General features: G+C 41.4%; 1 protein-coding gene across 18 annotated transcripts in view; it reads left to right on the plus strand.

Moving 5' to 3' along the window:
• The window catches only part of GADL1 (glutamate decarboxylase like 1), a 426,028-nt gene that overhangs the window by 300,082 nt on the left and 103,449 nt on the right, over nucleotides 1-22,497 (plus strand). For all 18 annotated transcript variants that reach the window (XM_033930116.1, XM_033930120.1, XM_033930121.1 and 15 more), the window contains one exon: nucleotides 22,083-22,199. In XM_033930116.1, the coding sequence (XP_033786007.1) occupies nucleotides 22,083-22,199 (117 nt within the window). The remainder of the gene's footprint in view (nucleotides 1-22,082; nucleotides 22,200-22,497) is intronic.

The following is a 22,497-nucleotide window of genomic DNA, read 5'->3' on the forward strand; positions in this document are numbered from 1 at the left end:
CTACTTATCTCGCTCTACGGACGCTCTTTTTCACTGAATGCTTCATCTGGAGCCTGAACTTGCCAGCTGTGAAAATTCTTTCATTCTCTAATGTATAGTTCCTTCTGTATTGTGTGTGCTGTCTGTCTTTTATCCGACAGTCTGCAATGAGGTTCAGTTACTGCCCTGTAAAATACTTTGTCAGTAAATAGTGTAACATAGGACCAGCTAAAACTGTTTACAGCCTTTTCACATTGTTCCCACTAACTTACTATTTTCAGTGCTGTTCAGGTGTGTTCTGTCATTAAACTCAGTGAAAATAGCCAGGAAGATTTTTAAAAACTAGCATTACAGTTACATAAGGTGCGTGAAAGAATACAATAATTTTGTAAGGAAGTTTTTTTCCAATCATTGACTATGTGCTGGATTGGCTCGATGGTTTAATAAGTAACTCATGCTCATTTCTTTATAGTTTTATTTGGGTGATATATACAGTACTTACTATTGTGGTTGGGTTATCTTATTAGGATATTTGTAAGTTATTTTGCTAAATTAAAGGAACGTTTTACAGGTACCATGCACTAATGTGAACATTCATGTATGGTCTGAAATTTAAAAAAAATGAAAAATTCCCTCAAAATGTGCCACATTAAATGCGGCTTTGTGTGTACAAAAGTCTCCCATTAGTACACATTACACCAGATTTTAGCATACTTCGGTAAAAGGGCCCAGAAATTGCTGCTCTCCAATCCCAGCACCATTGGCGTCCCCCAGTCATGCCTCACCCCAATGCCAGCTTCCCCAGTAGCCATAACACCAGACTGAACCCCCGACATGAACCCCGAGACCCCTAGCTCACCTAATCCCTGAAGTAAAACCCCAGACCCCTACATTGCACATCTTTCCTGACATAAAAGTCCGTTCCTTTTGAGATCACAGACCTTCCCCCAACTTGCCAGCAACAACATACCTCTGCGCAGACTCTCATATGTGGGCATGAGTTCAATATATGGCAGCCCCCCATTCACATCATCACAGCCCATATATGGAAGTCTGACCTCTAGTGGTAATATCATAATATTACCATTAAAGGTCCTAATGGCCATTTTGGAAACCCAGTGACTATAATATGGGAGTGAGTATGCATTGCTTCCACCCATTTGGACACCAGGAACCCCCCACTAAGCTCAGAGACTGGGTCTGAGGTGTGGAGAAGTAGGAAGGCTAGTGGCCCAAGGTCAATTTTGGTGGGCTTTGTGCCCCTGGGAATGTGAGTCTGGGTGTGTTTGCCATGTGCTTGGCTCATACCCTATGATGGGGGTCTCCAGGTGCTGTCTTTGCTGACAGAGGGTTTGTGCGATGCTGGGTGTCCTGGCTTTCATGTCAGGAAGAGTTTGGGTAATGTTAAAGGTCTAGGCTTTCATGTTGGGGGCGGGGGGCAAATGACGTTGGCAACATGAATTTTCATTTCAGGGGGTGGGGGTGGGGGGGTGCTGGTATCACAGACACCAGGCATGTTGAGATTTACAGCTGTCCATAGCAGCCAACTTTTCAAAATGATTGGGGGTGTTAAACCCAATGGAAATGAACCCATCCCTGGACACAGTCAAGTTTACTCAATATTGAGGGTGCTCAAGCACCCACAAAACCCACAATGCTGTATTCTATGTAACTGCCCCATGAGCAAGTATTTAGGCATGCCTCAAAGTAGGTGTAAATTCCATTGTTCAGGTTTATGGATTCTCTATGTGAAGAGGTAATGCTGTCTAGGGTTACTAGATGTCTGGATTTCCCCAGACACGTCCTCCTTTTGAGGACATGTCCAGGGGTCAGGACAGCTTTTCAAAACCCAGCACTTTGTTTTGAAAAGCCTCCTCAAATTGCATCGGACAGGGAGAAGTCCACACATGCATGGTCTTCCTCCCTGCCCAACAAGAGCAGGCAGTGGGGGCGGGGCTAGGTGGACTGTGGGCGGGATTAGGGCATTACAGGGTGGGGATGGGCAGAACTGAGCGGTCCTGGGGGTGAATCTAGGGGTCTGTATTTTCCAATTGGAAAATCTGGCAACCCTATGCATGTCTTTATTGTAATCCCACTCAGACCACTCCCTCTCCCACCCTCTCTTTGTTCCATTGTCATTTGGACACACTCAGCTTCCCCACATCAGATTGGCCACTCTCTGAAATGACATTTCAGTGTCTGGACCTCTCCAAACATTTAAATGTTGCCATTTAGATGTGGGGATGCTTCTAAAATAAGGGCCTATAGTTATTTTGGGGTTTGGTTTTGTTTTTTTACTAATACATAACATATCATAATAGCAGATTTCTAGACCGTCTAACCATGAGTTCAATGCGGTTAACAAAAGATTATGCTATGAAAAAATACTTAAGTAAAATGTTTAGAACTAAAAAATAAACTTTAAATCCTTACTGTAAATATTGGCTCCAGTTTTAATCTATAGTTAAATTTGTGAAACTAAGAAAAAAAAAACCATATACAATATATTAAAAACTAAATCTAAAAATTAAGTGCAGAATATTTTTGGTTTGAGGAAGGGTAAGGTTAAAGAGATCAAGTCACGCCTGTGGCGTAAATGGTAAATGTATCACCAAGAAGACATGGGCAGACTGTCTGGGCCTGGTGATTTGCTGTATGCCTGCCCTCATATTCTACAGTATATCCCTCTGTGTTTCTAACATACTGTTCATTTATTTATACAGTTTTGGATTTTGCTCTGAGCAAACATATTTTAATGGAAGCAGATGCCAGTGTATATCACATCAGAAAGTAGGAACAGACATTTATTCCTGCTCTGAGGCAGGCAACATATGGCCCTCTTAAGTTTGTGCAGATGCATGTGTATTTGATAGCATACAGACATTTCCAGCAAATGTGCTCAATCTCTGCTCCTGGGAACATCTCTTCATATACCACATAAAATTACAGGCTATTTATCAGTACCTCTTACTTTTATGCATGGATATCTCAATGCAATTTTATCAATGCATACCTTTTCATGTAAAACAGTATTTTATATCCAAAAAGCAATGAGCAACAAAAAAATAATACAAATAAATGAAAATCAAAGATAGGGGTCAATATTCAGAGATGTGGAGGTTCATTTGCGATATGACATCTAAGTCTGACTTTGGACATTTTGCGAAAAACATCTAAAAATCAGGTGGAGAAAAAAAAAACCATTTTCAAAACCACAAGACGGCTAACTTTTTTTTTTTTTTTTTTTAATAACCTATCTAGATATTTTGGCTCTTAGAGCATCTGTCTTTTTTTGCCCATTTTTGAATACAAAAATGTTCAAATGCAAAACGTCTAAAACCAAGCCATTTAAACTGACCATAAAGACATGCCAGCAGAGCAGTGGGGCACCTTAGGGGGCAAAGCAGTGAACTTCACCTAAAGGGTGCCAGGTATACATCTCACAGAACCCCCTTACATTGTATGCTGTGTCCTCCAAAACACTCCAAAAACCTACTGGGCCTACCTGTCTACCACCCCAATAGCCCATATGGCTGTAGGTGTCACCTATATGTAGGTACAATGTTTTTGGAAAGTTTTGATGTTCTCACACTTTCCCTCACAAGTATACTAGTTAGAGTGGTATATGATCCTAGATCCCTTTCTCTGGAGTCCACTGCACTGCCCGCCAGGCTACTACGGATACCTGCTTATTTTTGTACTAGAACTGGCCATGCTATCTGTAGCTGTCATAGAGACAGATATGTACTGTTTAATTCAGATCTTTGGAGAGTGGGAAGGGGTCATTGACCATTAAGGGAGTGAGGGGAGGCCATGCCTTCATCCCTTGAGTGGTCATCTGGTCAGTCACTTTATGACCCTTGTTTGTTTTTTTAAAGATGCCCCAAATGTCCAAATAGTACCCTGGATGTTTTATAAAAAGTTTGATTATCGCTGCAAAGCGTCCAAGTGCTAAGCTCGCCCAAATCCCGCCCATAACACACCTCCAACACACACCCCTTGAAATTTCAATGCACTGCAGACAAAAAGCCTAGCAAAACGTCTAGAAAGTTGGTTTCAAAAAATGGCAACTTGGATGTTTTGGTGAGTAAAATGTCCAAGTGTCACTTTATGCTGGTTTTCAGAAGTCTTTCTGTGTTGAAAATGAGTCCCTTAACAAGCCAGAAATGATTCTTGGCCAGTTAAATTGCTTGTTTGGGACTATCCGCTGATATTAAGTGACACTTAACTGGTTAGTGCTGCTGATATCACCAAATTGATGAAACTGGAAATTAGCTATTTTGTGGGCGGTCTGGGGGTCGAGTGAGCACTTATGTGGTTACGTGCTGGTATTCAGCACATAACTACCAATTGGGCCACATAATAATAATTTATTTTGTATACCGCCATACCCAGGGAGTTCTAGGCGGCTCACAGCAGTTAGATAAAATACAAACAATGCAATTGAAATTGAAAATATGAACAATGCAATCATAGAAGTCAAACTAGTTATATGTCTACAATTTAAGTGAAGGAAAAAATACATACAAGCCATAAGGAGGGAGCAACAATCTTAAAAGAATGAGAGGAGACAGTAATGAAGTACGTTAAGGATTTGGTCTGTTGAATAGTTGAGTTTTAATCTGCTTTCTAAAACTGAGATATGAAGAGGCATCAAGCACAATTTGGGCGAGCCATGAATATAGTTTAGCCGCCTGAAAAGAGAACCTTTATGGGTTGTCACTTTTGCGGTTAAGTTCTGAACATCTCACTTAATTGATTAAGAGACACCTGGCTGCAAAAATGTGGATATTCAGGCCCTGATTCTGTAAAGCGCACCTAAAGTTAGGTGCAGTTTGGGCATCCTAGATAGGTGTCCTTTGTAGAATCGCAGTCAGTGACACTCATCGGACGTCCAATTTTTGAGACGTCCTTTACAGAATCAGGTTTTAGGTGAGAGTTAGACGTCCAAACAATGTCTTTAATGTTATACTATTTTATTATTATAATATTAGAATGGCAATTTTGTGGTGTTTTTCATTATAACTGTGATACTGGAAGTTGAAATTGTGATACTGGGAGTTGGATATGTTTAATGCTTTCATTTATTTCTCTTCCATCAGAAAGTGACTGGGATTTGAACCAGCCACATTAGGGTAGAAGGCTGTAGGTTTAACCAGTGTGCTACACAGTGAGCTAGCAAGTTACAGAGCAATTGTAAAACTAGGTCCTATAGGCATTGTAAAGGAAATCTACTTTTCAGCATAGTTTGGGCTTCAGATAGACCTGAGTTCTATGGACGGAACTTAGGCACAGTTTGGACATCCTTAATGTGATCTTTGGTCTTTTATTTTTGCTTTATTAAGCTCAAAATACATCAAGGTGCACCTGCAAGGTAGAATGTAAGGTAAAATATGTCTTGGAATTTGAACCTATGATCTCTGGAAGATAAGCACAGGGCTTTTACCCAGTGAGCCACCGCTGCTTCCTTTCAGTTGTGGGGGTTCCTACCATGAGAACTTAGTGATCCTAGCCATGTGAAGGTGAAAATACCTGCCAAGATCATAGCTTAGCAGATCCCTAAGTTATCATATCAGATGTGAGGAAGAAAGACATTAGTGGAAGCTGTTGTGATGCAATGGGTAAAAGCCCTGTTCCCATTTTTCAGAGGTCATAGGTTCAAATCCCAGCACATATTTTAATTGTGGCATTCTACCTTGCAGGTGCGCCTTGATGATCTCACAATGAGGTCAGCATTGTGCAGCTGCACACCTCCATTTGCGATGAAGTAGAAACCATGCTAAGGTCTGTACCTGTTTTTCTGTTTTTAAGCTTTTGCAAATGAAGTTATGTATGCAATCTACATATTTTTTTCATGTGCTTTCTTTGCTTTCAAGAATGAGCTGATTGGAGCACTGTTTAATCAGAAAAAAAGGGTAGCTTTTTGGCAAGAAACATAAAGCTGAGGTTTTTCATGTTCTGTGCTTCAGTTAATGGATCTTTTTCTCTAATTAGCAAATAGCATTGCTGTTTGTCCTCAAAAATAGAAGGTTTTGCATGCAATATATCTGTTTTGATGTGCCCTGTTTATGTGGTACCTTATTAAATGTATTTTGAGCTTAATAAAGCAAAAATAAAAATCCAGATATTTATTTAGCAGCTCATATAAAGGACGTCCAAATTGTGCCTAAATTCCGTCTATAGAACTTAGGTCTATCTGAAGCCCAAACTATGCTGAAAAGTAGACCTGGTTTTCATTCGCTTACAATATAGGTATGAGATGGATGCCCTAGGATGCTCAGCATTATACAAATTAATCAAAGGATGCCCATATTGAAGCCTCGCCCATTCCACACCCACAACTGTTCCGTTAGGCATGAGTTTTCCCAATGGGCGTCCATGAAATTGTGGATGTGCCTACAAAGTGACATACACATCATTTGGATGTCTACATGCCAATTATCGCTCATTAAGACTCTTAAATGGCTCATTAACCACTTAGTTTGGATGCCTAAGTCCCACTCAGCATTAGGCACCCTTTGTAGACTCAGGGCCTCAGTGCTGGAGCCCCACATGGCCTAGAAATGAATATCCAGGAATTACACTGGTGGCGGCTAAAAAGATGCTTACTATTGCTAAAATTGAACTCATAGTACATATTTCTGAATACACTCTAATATCCCCAATAGTGAAGTCTTTAATTTTTTCTAAAAATCCAACAATTTGAGACACACTATAAATCACTTGGAAGATTATTTCAAATATGCACAGCAATACCACAATAGCTCTCTTTCTTGTCTTTTTTGAATAATGAATTCAGAGATGAAATTACCTATATTGACCTTTCCCCCCCGTTTACAAAATTGTAGCGTGGTTTTTAGCACCAGCCACAGAGGTAATAGCTCCAGCACTCATAGAATTCCTATGAGCATCGCAGCTGTTATCACGCTACAGTTTTGTAAAAAGGAGGGGGGGGGGTTAGAATCTAGAATTGTACATAATCTGTACTGTAAATATCAATGAAAGAGCCCATACCTGTATTTAAGTAACAAATGAACTGGGTCTAACATAATAGGCAGGGCCGTATTAAAGGATAGGCCCAGGAGACACATGCCTAGGGCCCATAATTGTCAGGGGGGCCCTAGGACTGGCGTCAGGGGGGAGCAAACAGGGCAGCTGCCTTGGGCCCAACAGATCAAGAGGGCCCCGCGGTCCGAACTTCTTGATTTTACTCCTACGTTGTCCTTTACAGACGGGCCCCAACATGGCAGCTGTTCTCACAAGCTGCCGGCAGCTGCCCCGAAGTTTTCCCTCTGCCGCGATATGCCTTGTTGGAAACTGGAAGTTGCGGCAGAGGAAAAACTTTGGGACAACAGCCGGCAGCTTGTGAGAACAGCTGCCGTGTTGGGGCCCCTCTGAAAATGACAATTTTGGCTGCAGGGGAGAAGCAATCTCTTGCCTCGCCTCCTCCTCCCCCCGTACTGTCAGAACGCCTCATCTTTCCCCCCAAGGCAGGGCTGGCGTTAGGGGGGGGAGCAAGGAGAGCAGCTGTCCCGGGCCCGGGCCTTCTCTTTTGAGCCGCGAAGGTCATCTGCTTGCCTCCTGCTTCCCAGACGCAGTGAGCCCACAAGCTTTGTTTCTCCTCCTCCCCCCCCCCCTGATGTCAATTCTGAAGTTCCGGGCCAACCAGGCAGCGATTGGCTGGCCCGTAATTTCCTCTCTGACATCAGATTTGACGTCGGGCAGGAAGGCTTGTGGGCCCATCGCATTGGGGAAGCAGGAGGTACTCGAGGGCGGTGGCTTGGCAAAATCAGCAGCAGCGGCGGATAGAGAGAAAGAAAGAAAGGGGAGGGGCAGGAACAAAGAAAGCCTGAAAGAAAGAAAGAGGGGGCAAGGAGAGAAAGAAAGAAAGAAAGGGGACAGGGAGAGAGGAAGCAAAAGTTGGACTCATGGAGGGACAGAAAGAGAGATGTTGGTTGGGATGAGGTTTAGAGGAGAGGAAGCATGCAGGAGGAAGAAAGAAAGGATGCACAGTCAGAAGGAAGTGCAACCAGAGACTCATGAAATCACCAGACAACAAAGGTAGGAAAAATGATTTTATTTTCAATAGTGATCAAAATGTGTCAGTTTCTTCAAATTTACATCTGCTATATTTATATTTTGCAGAGTATTAGGGGGCTATGTGCCATTGTTTCTGTGGTGTTTCACTGTTTGCAGTTTGGTTTTATCTACATATTTCTATTTTTAGTTTGTGATTACTTATTCCATACTGGGTGAGGGTGAATCTGTGTTCCTTGTGTATGAAAGACATGGTTTTCTGTTAGCGTTGACTAGCCTTGTTTGACAAAATGCATCGGGCATGGTTCTTGGGAGCACCTTGAATAAACCTGATTTGAATCTCCTTTTTTTTCTACCGATCTTCTTTTGATTCATGTTGGATTCTTTGGTGGACCGCTTGCCTTGTTTTTTTCGTTACAAGTTAACATACATGAAGTGGAACGTACTAGAGGAGTTACAAATTTGGTTGTTTATACGTACCTATGGGTTATAGTTGGTTGACATAGAATGAGGCGTTGTAAACATGGTTATTAATATAGACATATTTTGGATAATATTACTGCTTTATGATATATTTGGACACTTTTATATATGTATGGAAAGGGTTCAGAGTTAAAGTACCGGGTAAGTAGGTGGGAAGGGAAGGAAGGGGAATTTGTTCAGCGATGTTTGGGGGTGGCATAGAAGAAAAACTGTGCACTGGTATGCTAATCTTTGCTTGTTTTGAATTAAAAAAAGAAAGAAATACAAGTGGAAATAAAGAAGTAAATAAGAAAACAGATAAATGGGGGTGGGGTGGGGCAAGGCCAGGGGGGCCCAATGTACTTGTGTGCCTAGGGGCCCTCGAAGAATTAATCTTGCCCTGATAACAGGATCTAACATAAAGAAAGAAGAACAAGTATCACGTGATCATAAAAGAGAGAATTAAAAATCTATGGAATTTACTGGAGTCTAATTACAAGAGGTTTTCTTTGGTAAGGCAAAATACAGGACACTACAGCAGCTGATATATGAGAAGGTACTAAGGGTTGAACTAATGAAACAAATGGTAAGGACCAAAGACTGGAAGAAAGTTTTCTAAACCACTACTAATTTGGTTTCCCATAGAAAGGGACTTACTCAAATGAAAAGCAAGATACTTTACACTTGCTTTAATTGACAAGCAAACCCCATTCAATATAACTGGAAATTCCAATTTTCTAGAGAGCTACACAACATTAATACTTCTGACTGCAGGGAATTGGGACATAAATCTGTTTGCAGCTAAGAACCTAGGTCAAATAAACAGAAATAGAATATACTCTGCTGTAACTGCAAAACGCATCGTCTTATCAAGCACAGTTCTTGCTTTTCTGTTAACTATTTCATCTCATGGTGTAACTTGGGGGCAGGATTTGGGTAAGTTATTTCAAATCACCTTGTGACATTCAACCAAACAAATCAAATTGCGAGGAGGTACTGAAAAGTTCTCAGCCCAACCAAGAAGGGAATAACATGGAGCTAATTATCACAATACATTGGTTAGATAACTACTTGTTACACACCCTACACAATTCCTTATAATAATAATAATAATATTTCTCATTAGCCTGGGTCTTGTGTCGTATAAATAGACCAAGAAATTTGGACCTGGATCAGAGTTTATGGTTTTCCCTAGACAACATTATCAGAGACTTAATTTGTTATGTAACTGATTAGTATCTACCATAAATCTTCCTACAGAGCCATGAAACTTGCAAGTTATTCCACATATTTGCCCCTAAGTTCAACACACTTGGCACATCCTGTCTGAAGTTTCTATGACCCTTCCAATAATACTCTGGTGTCTAGTCACTGAAATACTGCTCCACTGCTGCAGTCATCTCCGAATCACTCAAAAATTATTGCCCTTTCAAACTCTTTACAGTTTGGAAACAGAAAATGGTCAGATGGAGCAAAATCTGGTGGATGATCTATGCACTGAAACCCCAACTGCATCAAAACATCCATCCTTTTGCTAGCCTTGTGAGCAGATGCATTGCCTTGCAAAAAGAAAACTCCTTTCTACAGCTTCCCTCTTATTTTTTTCTTTCAATGCCTCCTTTAATCAGCACAAGTTATAGTAGTATTCTGGATTAACTTTTGGCACTTTGGAAGATAGTCAGCCATTACAACACCTTCCTTATCCCATATCACTGTGGCCATGACCTTTCCTGCTGACTTTTCTGTCTTGAATTTCCTTGGCCTTGGACAACCTGAGTGCCGCCATGGGGCGGTGAATGGCCTTGTCCCCCAACCCACAGCAACCAGGTTTTTTTCATCCCAATTTCGACAGGTTACCCACAGCTACCCACAGCTAGCCACGGGTAACAGTCACCGTGTCATTCTCTTTAGAGTTTTCTTCTGCAGGATTAGGAACTTCATGATGGCTCAGAGTTCCACACTTTTCATTGACACGGTTCAATCAATGATCTGAAACAATGTCAAAATATAGCTTCACAATTCTGCAAATTGGCACTTTGCAAAATAAAATAACATTCTTTTCAGCTACAGTGGCAAAAAATGTTAAGAATTTAGGAAGCTGGTTGGACTGCAAACTTTTCAGCGTCCCCTCATATGTCATTGATTGACATACCTCCTACCTCTATTTCCCTATGACTGTTATGGTGATGAGATTGTTTCACTTAGTACAGTGTGGAAACATTGGCACCACTAATTAAAAAACAGAATATTCAAATGTTAGAAACTTAGGGATTGATTTAACTGGCCAGAAATGGCTCCTGGGCTGTTAAATCACTTGGGCAAGGTTATCCACTGATATTCAGTAGCACTTTGCCAGTTAGAAGTGCTGAATAACACCACAGATTGCTAAAGTGAAAACTGGATGTTTTGTGGGCAGTTTGGATGTGGAGTCGGCATCTATGTGGTTAACTGATGAAATTCAGCACTTAACCACCTAAGTTAAGCAGCCATGTTGGATCATATAAACACAGTCCTATCTGTATGCTATATAGCTTAGGTGGTTAAAGGAGGAATTTATCAAAGTGTGTTACTGTGTTAGCATGTGCTAATGTAGATGCCCATAGGAATATAATGGGCGTCTCTAGCGTTTAGCCTGCACTAACACAGTAACGCCTTTGATGACTTCCCTCCCTAAGTGCATAAAAGATAGCCAGATGCATAAGTCTGGAATTTTAGTTCCAGTGCCTAGACATGACCAGGCATTGAATATCTGGGAATAATGCTAGCAGCATGCTCACCATCACCAGTGGAATATCTACCCCTTAGATGCTTTAGAATAGATGAATTTGCATATTAGGTTTTCCAATATGCTTTGCTTGCTACAGTTTTCATGTCTAGAATTCAGTGAGATCTACGCATCAAAAATTACCTCTCATAAGAGTACATACTTCCACCCTCACAGATCTATCCTAGAGTCCTCAAACCTTGGTGTACCAAGGGTGGAGTGGGGTGGGGTCAGTCCATCCCGGGTGCAGGAAGCTCGGGGATGCTGGAGCAGTAGTGAGTCTGCAGTCTGTCTGTGTGCAGCTGTTGGTTCCACCAACTCCTGCCCCCTCTGATGTCAACTTCCTGTTCTGGGGCAGGGAACATGAAGAGCTGATGGCTGTGCGCAGGCAATCCGCAACCTCGTGACCGATCCACACACCATCCAACTGTCTGGAAGAGGGGATTGCTCCATCCTGGATTCCCACCCCAGAAGGGACGCCACCACTCAGCTCTCTTTCAATATTGGATAATGGAGTGTTTTCCATTTTTATTTTTCATTTGTATTTTGGGACAATAATACCATTTTGCACTGTTATCAAATCCACCTTCAATAAAGAATGCATTTTTCTATGGCTGCCCTGATTGAAAATTCATAATAAGAAATTTAGAATTTTGTTTCAGCTCACAAGTACTATTTGTTTTGAACATTTCACTGTTTATTTTTCTCTTGAAATGAGTGTCAGGTAGGACTAGAATGGATTCTGGGGCCCTTTTACCAAACTGCGGTAAAAAGTGACCTTAGCGCTTCTTTACATGGTTCATTCCTGCACGCTAAGGCCATTTTTATCACCGGGATAAAATGGCTCATTCTTCTACATTCCCTAGTAAAGTAGGGTTGCCAGGTTTCCTGTTTGAAAAAGAGGATGCCTGGCCCCGCTCCCACACTAATCTCCCTGAGCTCGAAGGCCGCATATGGAAGCCTTCACGCATATATGGACATCGACACAATGATGTCGCACGCAAGCGTGTGTGCGTATGGTGTCATCACGGTGACGGCCCCGCATACACAAAGGCTTCCAGAAAGTGGCCTCCAAGCTCAGGATTTTCAAAAACTGGACAAACTGCCTGGAAATCCCCTTTGGACGCCTGGACAGTCCTCTAAAAAGAGGACATCTCCGGGTGTTCCCAGATGTATGGTAACCCTATAGTAATGGCCATGCACTAATTTTCTTATTAGTGCGGGAGCCCTAGTCTACTGCCCACCATTATATAGGCAGTAAGGGTTTATATGCTAAGCATGTTCTAATCATTTAGTGTGCGACAATGTAACTGCGCTAACCTGTTAGAGCAGAACATGCCCACTGTCCACACCCAGTGTTAAAAAATAGCACATGGGTAGTGCATACACATCTAAAAATGACCACAGGATGCCTTAGAGTCCCAGTGATAAGCCATTATTTTGCTGTAGTAAGCACGAGTTAGTGCTTTGCGCCGCTTAGAAAAAGAACCCCATGTACTTTTGCTAACAGGTGCAAGGTATTTCTGACTAGAATTACTTTACAACAAGAACCCATAAGCCTTCAGGGTCAGGATTCAAAGCCAGATGGAAATGGCTCCTGGCCAATTAAATCACTTGTTTGTGGCAGGAGACGGGAGATACGATAGAGACGTTTAAATACCTACGTGGCATAAATGCGCACGAGTCGAGTCTTTCGTTTGAAAGGAAGCTCCGGATGAAGTTAAGAGATGATAGGCTCACGAGTAATCTAGCGAAATACTTTTTTTTTTTTTACAGAATGGGTGGTACGAGTTAGATACATGGAATAGTCTCCTGGTAGACGTAGTGGAGCCAAAGACTGTGTCTGAATTCATGAAAGCATGGGACAGGCACATGGGATCTCTTAGGGAGAGGTGAAGATAATGGATACTGCAGATGGGCAGATTAGATGGGCCATTTGGCCTTTATCTGCTGTCATGTTTCTATGTTTCTAACTGGTCATTTTCAGCAGCACAATCGATTAATGCTGCTAAAAATGTCTAGTTAGTGCCAAAGTCAAAACTAGCTATTTTAGGGGTGTTCTAGGAGCAGAGTGAGCACTTAACTGGACAAGGTAGCCACATAAATAAGACTGCATAAAAATCAGTCCTATTTTTTTTTTTTTTAAATGTCAAAATTGATGAAATGTATTGGTAATTATTAATCCATTTGAACAAGTGATGGCATACAAGATCTGTGTATTTTCAGTCCTATCTTTATGTGGTGGCCCATAGACAGTTAAGTGCCGAATATCACACTTAACTAGCTATGATTTAAGCAGCTCTCTAAACCCAGAAATTAATGCTGAAGCCCATACATAGCTCGGCACTGAATTTCAGAGGCATAATGCTGGTGGCAGTCAGTGAAACTCTGAGCGCTGCCAGCTGAATATTGACCCCCTCAGTTTACAATCATTAAATGTTCTGATTGTGCAGTTGTCTGGGTCTAACTGTGCCCCAGTAGGTAGAACCGACGTTTCAGCCATCATGCTCTGGCTTTCTTCAAGGTGTACTGTGTGGTCTGCAAAATTCAACTCCAATACCAACAGACTTTTCTGCCTCAGCCACCTCAAGCCTCAGCCAATCAGGGATGAGGACCCACTATATATATCAAGACAAACTGCAGACCTCACAGCACGCCCTGAAGAAAGCCATAGCATGAAGGCTGTAACGCTGGTTCTGCCTACCCAGATGCAGCGAGACCCGGACAACTGTAACAATCATGATTCCAACCGCGGAAGCCTAAGAGAATGCATTAAACGTTCTGATTTTAATTTACTTTTTCTTCCTTCAAACAGGATTAGACAATAAAAGGGGAAGTTATCAACATAGGCTACTGTTGAGGCAGGTTATTTTACCACTGTTTTAGCACAATCAGACCTAGCTGCTAATAACTCCAGTTAACATGTAAAATAACTTGTGTTAATGGTAGCCGAAGTTGATATCATCTCCCCCTCCCCCAAAAGAAAAAAAAAGTATCACTGTTTGATACCTTTTTGATTTGTGCAGTGTTGCCACTCTTTTTCCTATTGTGTTTTATGAGTGGTGCAATGATATAAATGACCATTTTTTTGTGAGCTGTATATTTTCATAACAAAATTTAATACAAATTTCAAGTTTAAAAAACAAAACCAAATAGTAGACAACAAAATCCCTGGAATTCAACATATAAATGAGGGAATCAGTTGGCAACAGTGAAAATTATCAGCAATGACTAATGTAGTTTGAATCATAACAATATAAAAATGTTATTCGCCCTGCTGTGCCAAACAGCCTATCTTACTGCAAAAAAAATCATGTACAGAGTAAGACAGGATATCTTTCATTTTTATAGCCAAGAATCATATGTGTTAGGAGGTTTTATCTTTTCGTGAAGAACCTGTAACTCTTTTTTTCTAGATCACTAATTTCCGACTTAAATTTCCAGGCTGATTCTGGCTTTTGCAGTCCACGTTGCATGCTGCAAATTATTCTGGACTTAATTAAATGCCTCAGTAGCTACCAGTGGCTGAATAAACAGTATTCTTAGCTCTGAGTAGAATTGGATTTGCTTGCTATTACTCCCGATTGAAGGAAAATCCTATTGGGGAGATAGTTAAGGAAAGAAATAAAAAGCATAATTGATGAAGCAGGTTATCATCAACTTAGCATATATATAAGAACATTTTCAATGTGAGAAATTCGGACACAGGTCACAGGCTTTTTAAATTGTCGACCTTGTTTTGTTGGGGTGCAAGATTCCCTAAAGTGTGTTGTTGTGTTGTGCTAGTGATATTAGTGTGTGCTATTGGGATGGGATTTGATATACCACTTTTCTGTGATTACAAATAAAGAAGTTTACATATTATATACATGTAACTTCTTTGCCTAGTCAGTGTAAGCCCAGGATCGTGGGCAGGACTCAGGTATAACTTGGTAGGCTGATGCAAGAACACCAGATGTTCTATGAATAATCTGATCCACACTTGTGGTAAAATTGAACCAAATACAAACTTTAGCTGCAGTAGATGAAGTAAAGAAATAGCAATCTTCAATCTACAGGTTGCCAACTTATTCATGTCATTTTCTCCTTCTCTCCAGCACTTTAATATATTAGAGATGTGGTTCCAGTCAACCCCTGATGGTATGATTTGTAAATTATAACAACCCCTCCTCTCTGCACACTTTACCTGGTCTGTTCCCAATACAGATGACAAAGCGCTAGATTCACTAAGGGCACGGATCCGATCCAATCCGTGAGGGATCGGATTGGATCCGTGTCTGGGGGGGGGGAGGGGCTGATTCACAAATCGCCCTCATACAAATGAGGGTGATCGGAATCATGCCCCCAACTGCCTGCCTGGATCACTCTATAGTGATTCCAGTGCATGCGCAGACCATCTGTAGATGGTCTGCGCATGCGCTGGACCTCCGGGCCCGGCAGAGATTTTTTATTTTTCTTTTACTTTTTTGGAGCCCGTGGTTTTAACCCGCTTAAGCCTGAGCAGTGGGAGAGTCGGGGCTGCAGGAGAAAAGACAGCTCCTGCCAGGATGCAGGCAATCGGGGCAGGCAGGAGATCCAGAGCAGCGGGAGAGGCAGGGCTGTAGGAGATTGGGGCTGACAGGGCAGAGAGCAGGGCGGCAGAAGGCAGGGCAGTCAGAAAGGGCTTGAGCGACTGGTCCTCAGCAGTCACTTGTTTGTGATTAGCCAGCCCAGTCAGTGTTGCAGGGTTTTGGTTAGTGAATCGCGTCCCTGCCTACTTTGCATGCCGTCCCCCTCATTTGCATGCGCGGATCGGAGGATGGTCGGCAGAGAGGTAAATGAATCGGGCCGAAGGGAAATCAGGTTGCAAAGGGGTCACAAACTGATCGGTACACGATCGGTTTGCTTTGTGAATCTAACCCAAATTCCATTCAGTATCTTGATAGACCAGATACAACAGGCTTGCTGAAATCTTCCTGCAGTCAGATTTTAAAGCTCTGCAGCCTACACATAAACAGATTTTGAAATATTTACTTATAGACATTCTGCCTGAAGTGTATTCAGCCCCAGTGGTTATCGAGGAGCCTGGATGTCTCAGCAAACTCAAAAATTATCACCTCTCTCCTCTGTCGGAGACTTTAAAGAGATAAGAAGGTTCCCCATTCTTCCACCCAAAAACAAGCCAGCACTGACCAGTTCTGATACTTGTCCCTAAAGCTTCTTGTGAACCCTTGTCAGTTTAGAACAAGTGCCTTAGTTGCCAACTGTTCAGGTATGACAGGCTGGATCCTAAATCAGTGAGCTGCTTCAGGCATAACAGGAAAAATCATGGAGCTATCCTTCCTGAGATATGTGGTCCAGGATGCGAGATGACTAAAGACAATTTTGGTGGACCAGTTTATGTTTAGGATACAAATACGAAAAGATGAATGCGGATATGTTGGGGCATAGTAAATTATTTAATTTGGTTTGGGGCCCGTTGATATCCTTTATTAATATATTCATAAATGATCTAGAAACAGGCACGAAGTGTGAGATAATAAAATTTGCGGACGATACAAAACTATTTAGTGGAGCTGGGACTAAAGAGGAATGCGAAGAATTGCAAAGGGACTTGAACAAATTGGGGGAATGGGCGGCGAGATGGCAGATGAAGTTCAACGTTGAGAAATGTAAAGTATTGCATGTTGGAAACAGAAACCCGAGGTACAACTATACGATGGGAGGGATATTATTGAATGAGAGCAACCAAGAAAGGGACTTGGGGGTAATGGTGGACATGACAATGAAGCCGACGGCACAGTGCGCAACAGCCGCTAAGAAAGCAAATAGAATGCTAGGCATAATCAAGAAGGGTATTACAACAAGGACAAAAGAAGTTATCCTGCCATTGTATCGGGCGATGGTGCGCCCGCATCTGGAATACTGCGTCCAATATTGGTCTCCGTACCTTAGGAAGGATATGGCGTTACTCGAGAGGGTTCAGAGGAGAGCGACACGCTTGATAAAAGGGATGGAAAACCTCTCATACGCTGAGAGATTGGAGAAACTGGGTCTCTTTTCCCTGGAGAAGAGGAGACTTAGAGGGGATATGATAGAGACTTATAAGATCATGAAGGGCATAGAGAGAGTAGAGAAGGACAGATTCTTCAAACTTTCGAAAAATAAAAGAACAAGAGGACACTTGGAAAAGTTGAAAGGGGACAGATTTAAAACGAATGCTAGGAAGTTCTTCTTTACCCAACGAGTGGTGGACACCTGGAATGCGCTTCCAGAGGGAGTAATAGGGCAGAGTACAGTACAGGGGTTTAAGAAAGGATTGGACAATTTCCTGCTGGAAAAGGGGATAGAGGGGTATAAATAGAGGATTACTGCACAGGTCCTGGACCTGTTGGGCCGCCGCGTGAGCGGACTGCTGGGCATGATGGACCTCAGGTCTGACCCAGCAGAGGCATTGCTTATGTTCTTATGTTCTTAATATAGTTATCTAGGTTTAAAAATCTTTTGTTTATTTTTTTACATGTCCAGAATGGGGAGGGTGGGTGGGGTGATATCGTTTGGGATTATTTTTTTGATTAATTTGATGGAGGGGAGGGGTGGGATATTTATCTTATGCATTGTTATTAGTGGAATTTAAGTGCTTATATTGTTATTCGTGTCTGTATAATTTATGGCACTGTGTTTTAGCTTTGAAAATCATAAAGTTTAAAAAACATAAATAAAGACAATTTGGGTAGCAATCAAGGAGTTAAATTGCTTTTGCTTTGGAAGGAGCTCACTTCTGCCACCAGTGACCACCCTTTCAGAGATCCAGCACCTTACTTGCATTCATGCTCCCTCCAGAGTCTTCCCCAAATCTCTGGAAGGTTCTAAAGCCAGAAGGTTTGTGTTCCTGATCAAGTACAGGAAATAAAAGTTCAGCAAAAGGGCAGCCAAGAATTTCTAGGACTGCAAAATTCTAGAATAAAATGCTACAGAAATTTGCAGGCAGCCTGCTCTCTCATTGGCTGGAACCCTCAATACCAGATATACGACATTCTGACTGATTCCAGTAGCTTTGTGCCAATAGAACAGAAAAGGGGAGTTTATGGAACCAAAAACCTGTTAATGCTCAATCAGGGCCAGTGCTAAGAGAAGTAGAAATCTCAATGTAACGTGGATTAATTATATAAAAGCCTTTGATAACATCTGACACTCATGGGTAATAAATTGCCATGAAATATACAAAATAAGCTCTGGATTGATTGAGTACACTAAGACCCTCTTTTTACTAAGGTGCGCTTAGTGTTTTAGTGCGCGTTTAGCAAGTGCTAAATCAATATGTGCGCTAACTGCTAATGCATCCATAGTGATTAGCGTGTGCTAATATTGTGCACTAAAAAGCATAGCGCACCTTAGTGAAAGAGCGGGTAATTTCACCATGAAAAGGTGGCAAACCATACTCCATTTGAACTATGGAAACGGACAGTTTGTGATTCCTAATACCACAATTCAGTGAGGTATATTTCAAAGAGATTCCCTGGGGCTGATATTCAGACTAGAGTGACATGGGGACAAAGATTCATCCCCATCCCCTCCCTGCAACGAAAGAGTTTTTTTCATGTTCCCATCCAGTCCCCACAGTGAAGTGCATTTTTTTCATCCCTGTCCCTTCAACGTCCCCATGGTCTTAATTTTCTTCTCTGCATCTCCCCGCTCAAAGCAGAAAGATGATTTTATGCAATTTCATGGGCCTCAATTATTGCAAATAAAGGCCCTCTTTTACTAAGTTCATACCACAAACTAGAGTGCTAAGTGCTCTGATGGTGCTCCGACACTCATAGGAACTCTATGAGCATTAGAGCAGCATTGGAGAATTTAGCACTCTGGGCCGTGGTAGACACCTTTACCATGGCTTAGTATAAGGGGGAGGGGGGAGGGTAACATTTTAAGCCTATAGTGCTATTTTTTTCTAACTTTTATTTTGATTGAAAGAACATCAGTAAAAGTACAACTTGTAAGACATGCTGGGTTCTGCATTGTCCACAGAAAGCCAGATATCAGCTCAATACCAGTGATATTTTAGTCGAGACAATAATTTTAGTCCTAATTATTCCTGCACAAATCATATCAAGAGCAGTTCTCAGACTATCACAGACAAATAACTTAGGTTTTCTACCACGGGCCAGTGAAGTAAGTACTCTGGCGCTCATTGGAATTCTATGAGCATTGGAGCATTTACCGCGCTGGCCTGCGGTAAAAGCTTCTACCACGGCTTTGTAAAAGCCAGCGTTAGTTAATTTTTTTCCATTGTAAAAGCAAATCAATAACACATGGCTTAGTGATTTTCTCTGTGTAAAGCCAAACCAAACTGCATAAAGAGAAAATGGCCATTTTCAAGCAACAATACAAAGCTAACAAATAAAGAAAGAAAATCAATCAAATACAGCCCTCAGAATATCATATGCAAATAACTTAGTTCTGTTCTGTCAGTCCATTCAAAGAACCTTGAAACCTATAAATGCAATCCTGAAAAGCATGTGGAAGGACCTAGTGAAGCTTGAGGAATGGTTTGAAATTTGGCAACTATCTCCCTAAGGATCCTAGTTAAACTGACTGGAATCCTCTTTATTTACTTCAGATTTCCACAGATCTTTTAAATCAAATATTCAGTGCCTCCTAATCATAGCTGTATCAATCTCTGGCACCAATTAAACATTGCCTGTTCCAGGTTTTCACTGTGAAAGCTGGCTATCTTCCTGAGGATCCCCGTCAGTTAAACTCTTTAACCTTGTAACCTTAATGCTATCAAACCGGACTCTGTAGTTCTTTGAACAAACTTCTTTAATAACTTAAAGCAAATAATAAACACTCACAGTTCTGAAAATCTCAAGGCAGTTCTTTACAGAATCTTCACATTCACCCAGCACATCCTATACATAGGGAAGCTGGGAATATACCCACATACCCTTTGGAGGATAACACTGTGCTCTCGACTTAGTTGCTGAACCTAAGCTGTATTAGGCTATCAGAATTAAAGGGTGAAACCCTGGTCCAACAAAATGGATTCTGTTCTGTCACAGAGGCTAAAGAGAAGGCAGGCTTCAGTTACAGGCTGCAGCCAAGCCACCCGGGAGCTTGAGTCCATAGAACACACTTTATTTACATATCTCAAAACAAAAACTCTATATACATTTCTCATACAAGAAACTGCTCACATGAAATGGGGCAAAACAGTCATGCATTTGGGCTGCAAAAACTGAGGGAACAGTGCAGTTTAGGGGGTGAAGAACTTTTGTGCATGAAAGAGGAACAGGACTTGTGTGTGATAGCATATGATGATCTTAAGGTGCCAAACAGGTTGAAAAGGCAACAGCAAAAGTTAGAATGAAGCTTGAGTGCATAGGGAGATAAATTGTCAGTAGGAAAAAGGAGGCGTTGATGTCCCTGTTTAAGACTCTGTGTGAGACCTCATTTAGAATATTGTGTACAATTCTGGAGATTGCACATCCAAAAAGATATAAACAGGATGGCGTCGTTTCAGAGGAAGGCTATTAAAATGGTTAGTGGTTCACATCATAAGGCATAGGGGGTTGAAGATTAGTGCTTTTTTTCACATATAGCTGCTGTTTCGGTGCAAACTATCAAAAATACAAAAAAAAAAATAATAAAGTAATATTGCTGTGACATTTGCACATATACGAGGTTTCTTTGACCTGTGATATGAACTAGTGATTGAGTAGTGTTGTTCTAACATGTAGGCACTGAAGCATTGACTTTGAGGTCTTTTCCTCGTAATTTTGCATTTATGTCATCTCTAGATTCTGTGTTCAGAAATTTTGTTTCATATGATATGGTTTAGTTGAACACAGACATATCTACATTGTTTGTTTTATGATGCCTAAGTGGTGTTGGGCACCATAAAGCGCTTCCATAAGTGTGATTTGTGCCTTGAAAACCCTGCCCTACATTTCTGGCTCCTACCTTTCCTGAAGGCGCAGTTCTATAAATGGCACCATCACCTAATTGAGATGTGCTCGGTGGCCACTTTTAAGGCGACTGCTGACAATGGCTCCATTTATAGATTCTGGGCCTAAGGGCCTCTTTTATAAAGCCTGATAGCTCGGGACGACACGGTAAATGCGCAAAGTCCATAGGCCAACATGGTAAATGTGCAAAGTCCATTTGCCTCGCAGCACTCTGTAGCACAGTTCATAAAGGAGGCCTTATTACAACACCTACGGGTCCTTTTACTAAAGTGTGTTAGCCGATTTTAGCATGCGCTAACTGATTTAGTGCACACTAAGGGTTAGCACACGCTTAACGCTAACATGTCAAAAGACTGTAATGGACATGTTAGCGTTTAGCGTGCACTAACTGTTAGCGTACGCTAAATCAGTTAGCACGCGCTAAATCGGCTAGTGCACATTAGTAAAAGGACTAGCTAGTGAGAAAACAGAACAATGGGACTGCTGCATGGTTTCTACAGAGAAACATTCCAGTTAATAAATTCAGAATGAAGTACTTTTTTCTACCTTTGCTGTCTGAGTATTTTATTTTTCCATTCGCTTTGGTTGCATTGTTCATATGCAGAACAATCTTTATAGAAATGACTCCCATTCTAAGTAAATCCAGTGTAAGTATAATAGTGCATTTTTAATATAGGATGCAATTAGTCTAACTTTTCAAATTTGGAAATAATTTTCTCATGCAAGCTTTTCTAAGCCTTGAATTTGGGTAATTTGGAAGCATTAAGCTAAACATAGATCTGCTTAGTTCTACTTTCTTTTCAGTTTTTCCTTAGCCCTTCTTTCTAGATGTTAATTGTACCTATGAGTAAATTTAAATACTGCAAATTATATATCTTTGATAATTTTTACAGGGAGCAAAACCATTTCTTGTCTGTGCAACAGCCGGCACAACTGTACTGGGAGCATTTGATCCTCTGGATAAATTAGCAGATATCTGTGAACACCATGGCCTCTGGTTTCATGTGGATGTAAGTTGATTCATTCACAATCATTTCATTTATTATGGTTTCTTTTGTAGTATCATTTCTGGGTTGAACTTATGGATTGGACATTCCGAGGACTAGGATGGCACCTAGGGCCAATACAGTCAGCTTCATGCATGGAAAGGCTCTTGCAGGGCATGACCCATCAAATGCGTGCAGGACAATGGCGTGCCATCAGTCGCACTAGAGAATGACACGGTGACAAAATTCATCACCGTCCCTGTCCCCGTGGATAACCACGGGAAACCATCTTCATGTCATTCTTTAAGGAGAGAGGGAAGAA

This window comes from Geotrypetes seraphini, chromosome 2 (assembly GCF_902459505.1).
Source record: "Geotrypetes seraphini chromosome 2, aGeoSer1.1, whole genome shotgun sequence".
Taxonomy (NCBI): Eukaryota; Metazoa; Chordata; class Amphibia; order Gymnophiona; family Dermophiidae; genus Geotrypetes; species Geotrypetes seraphini.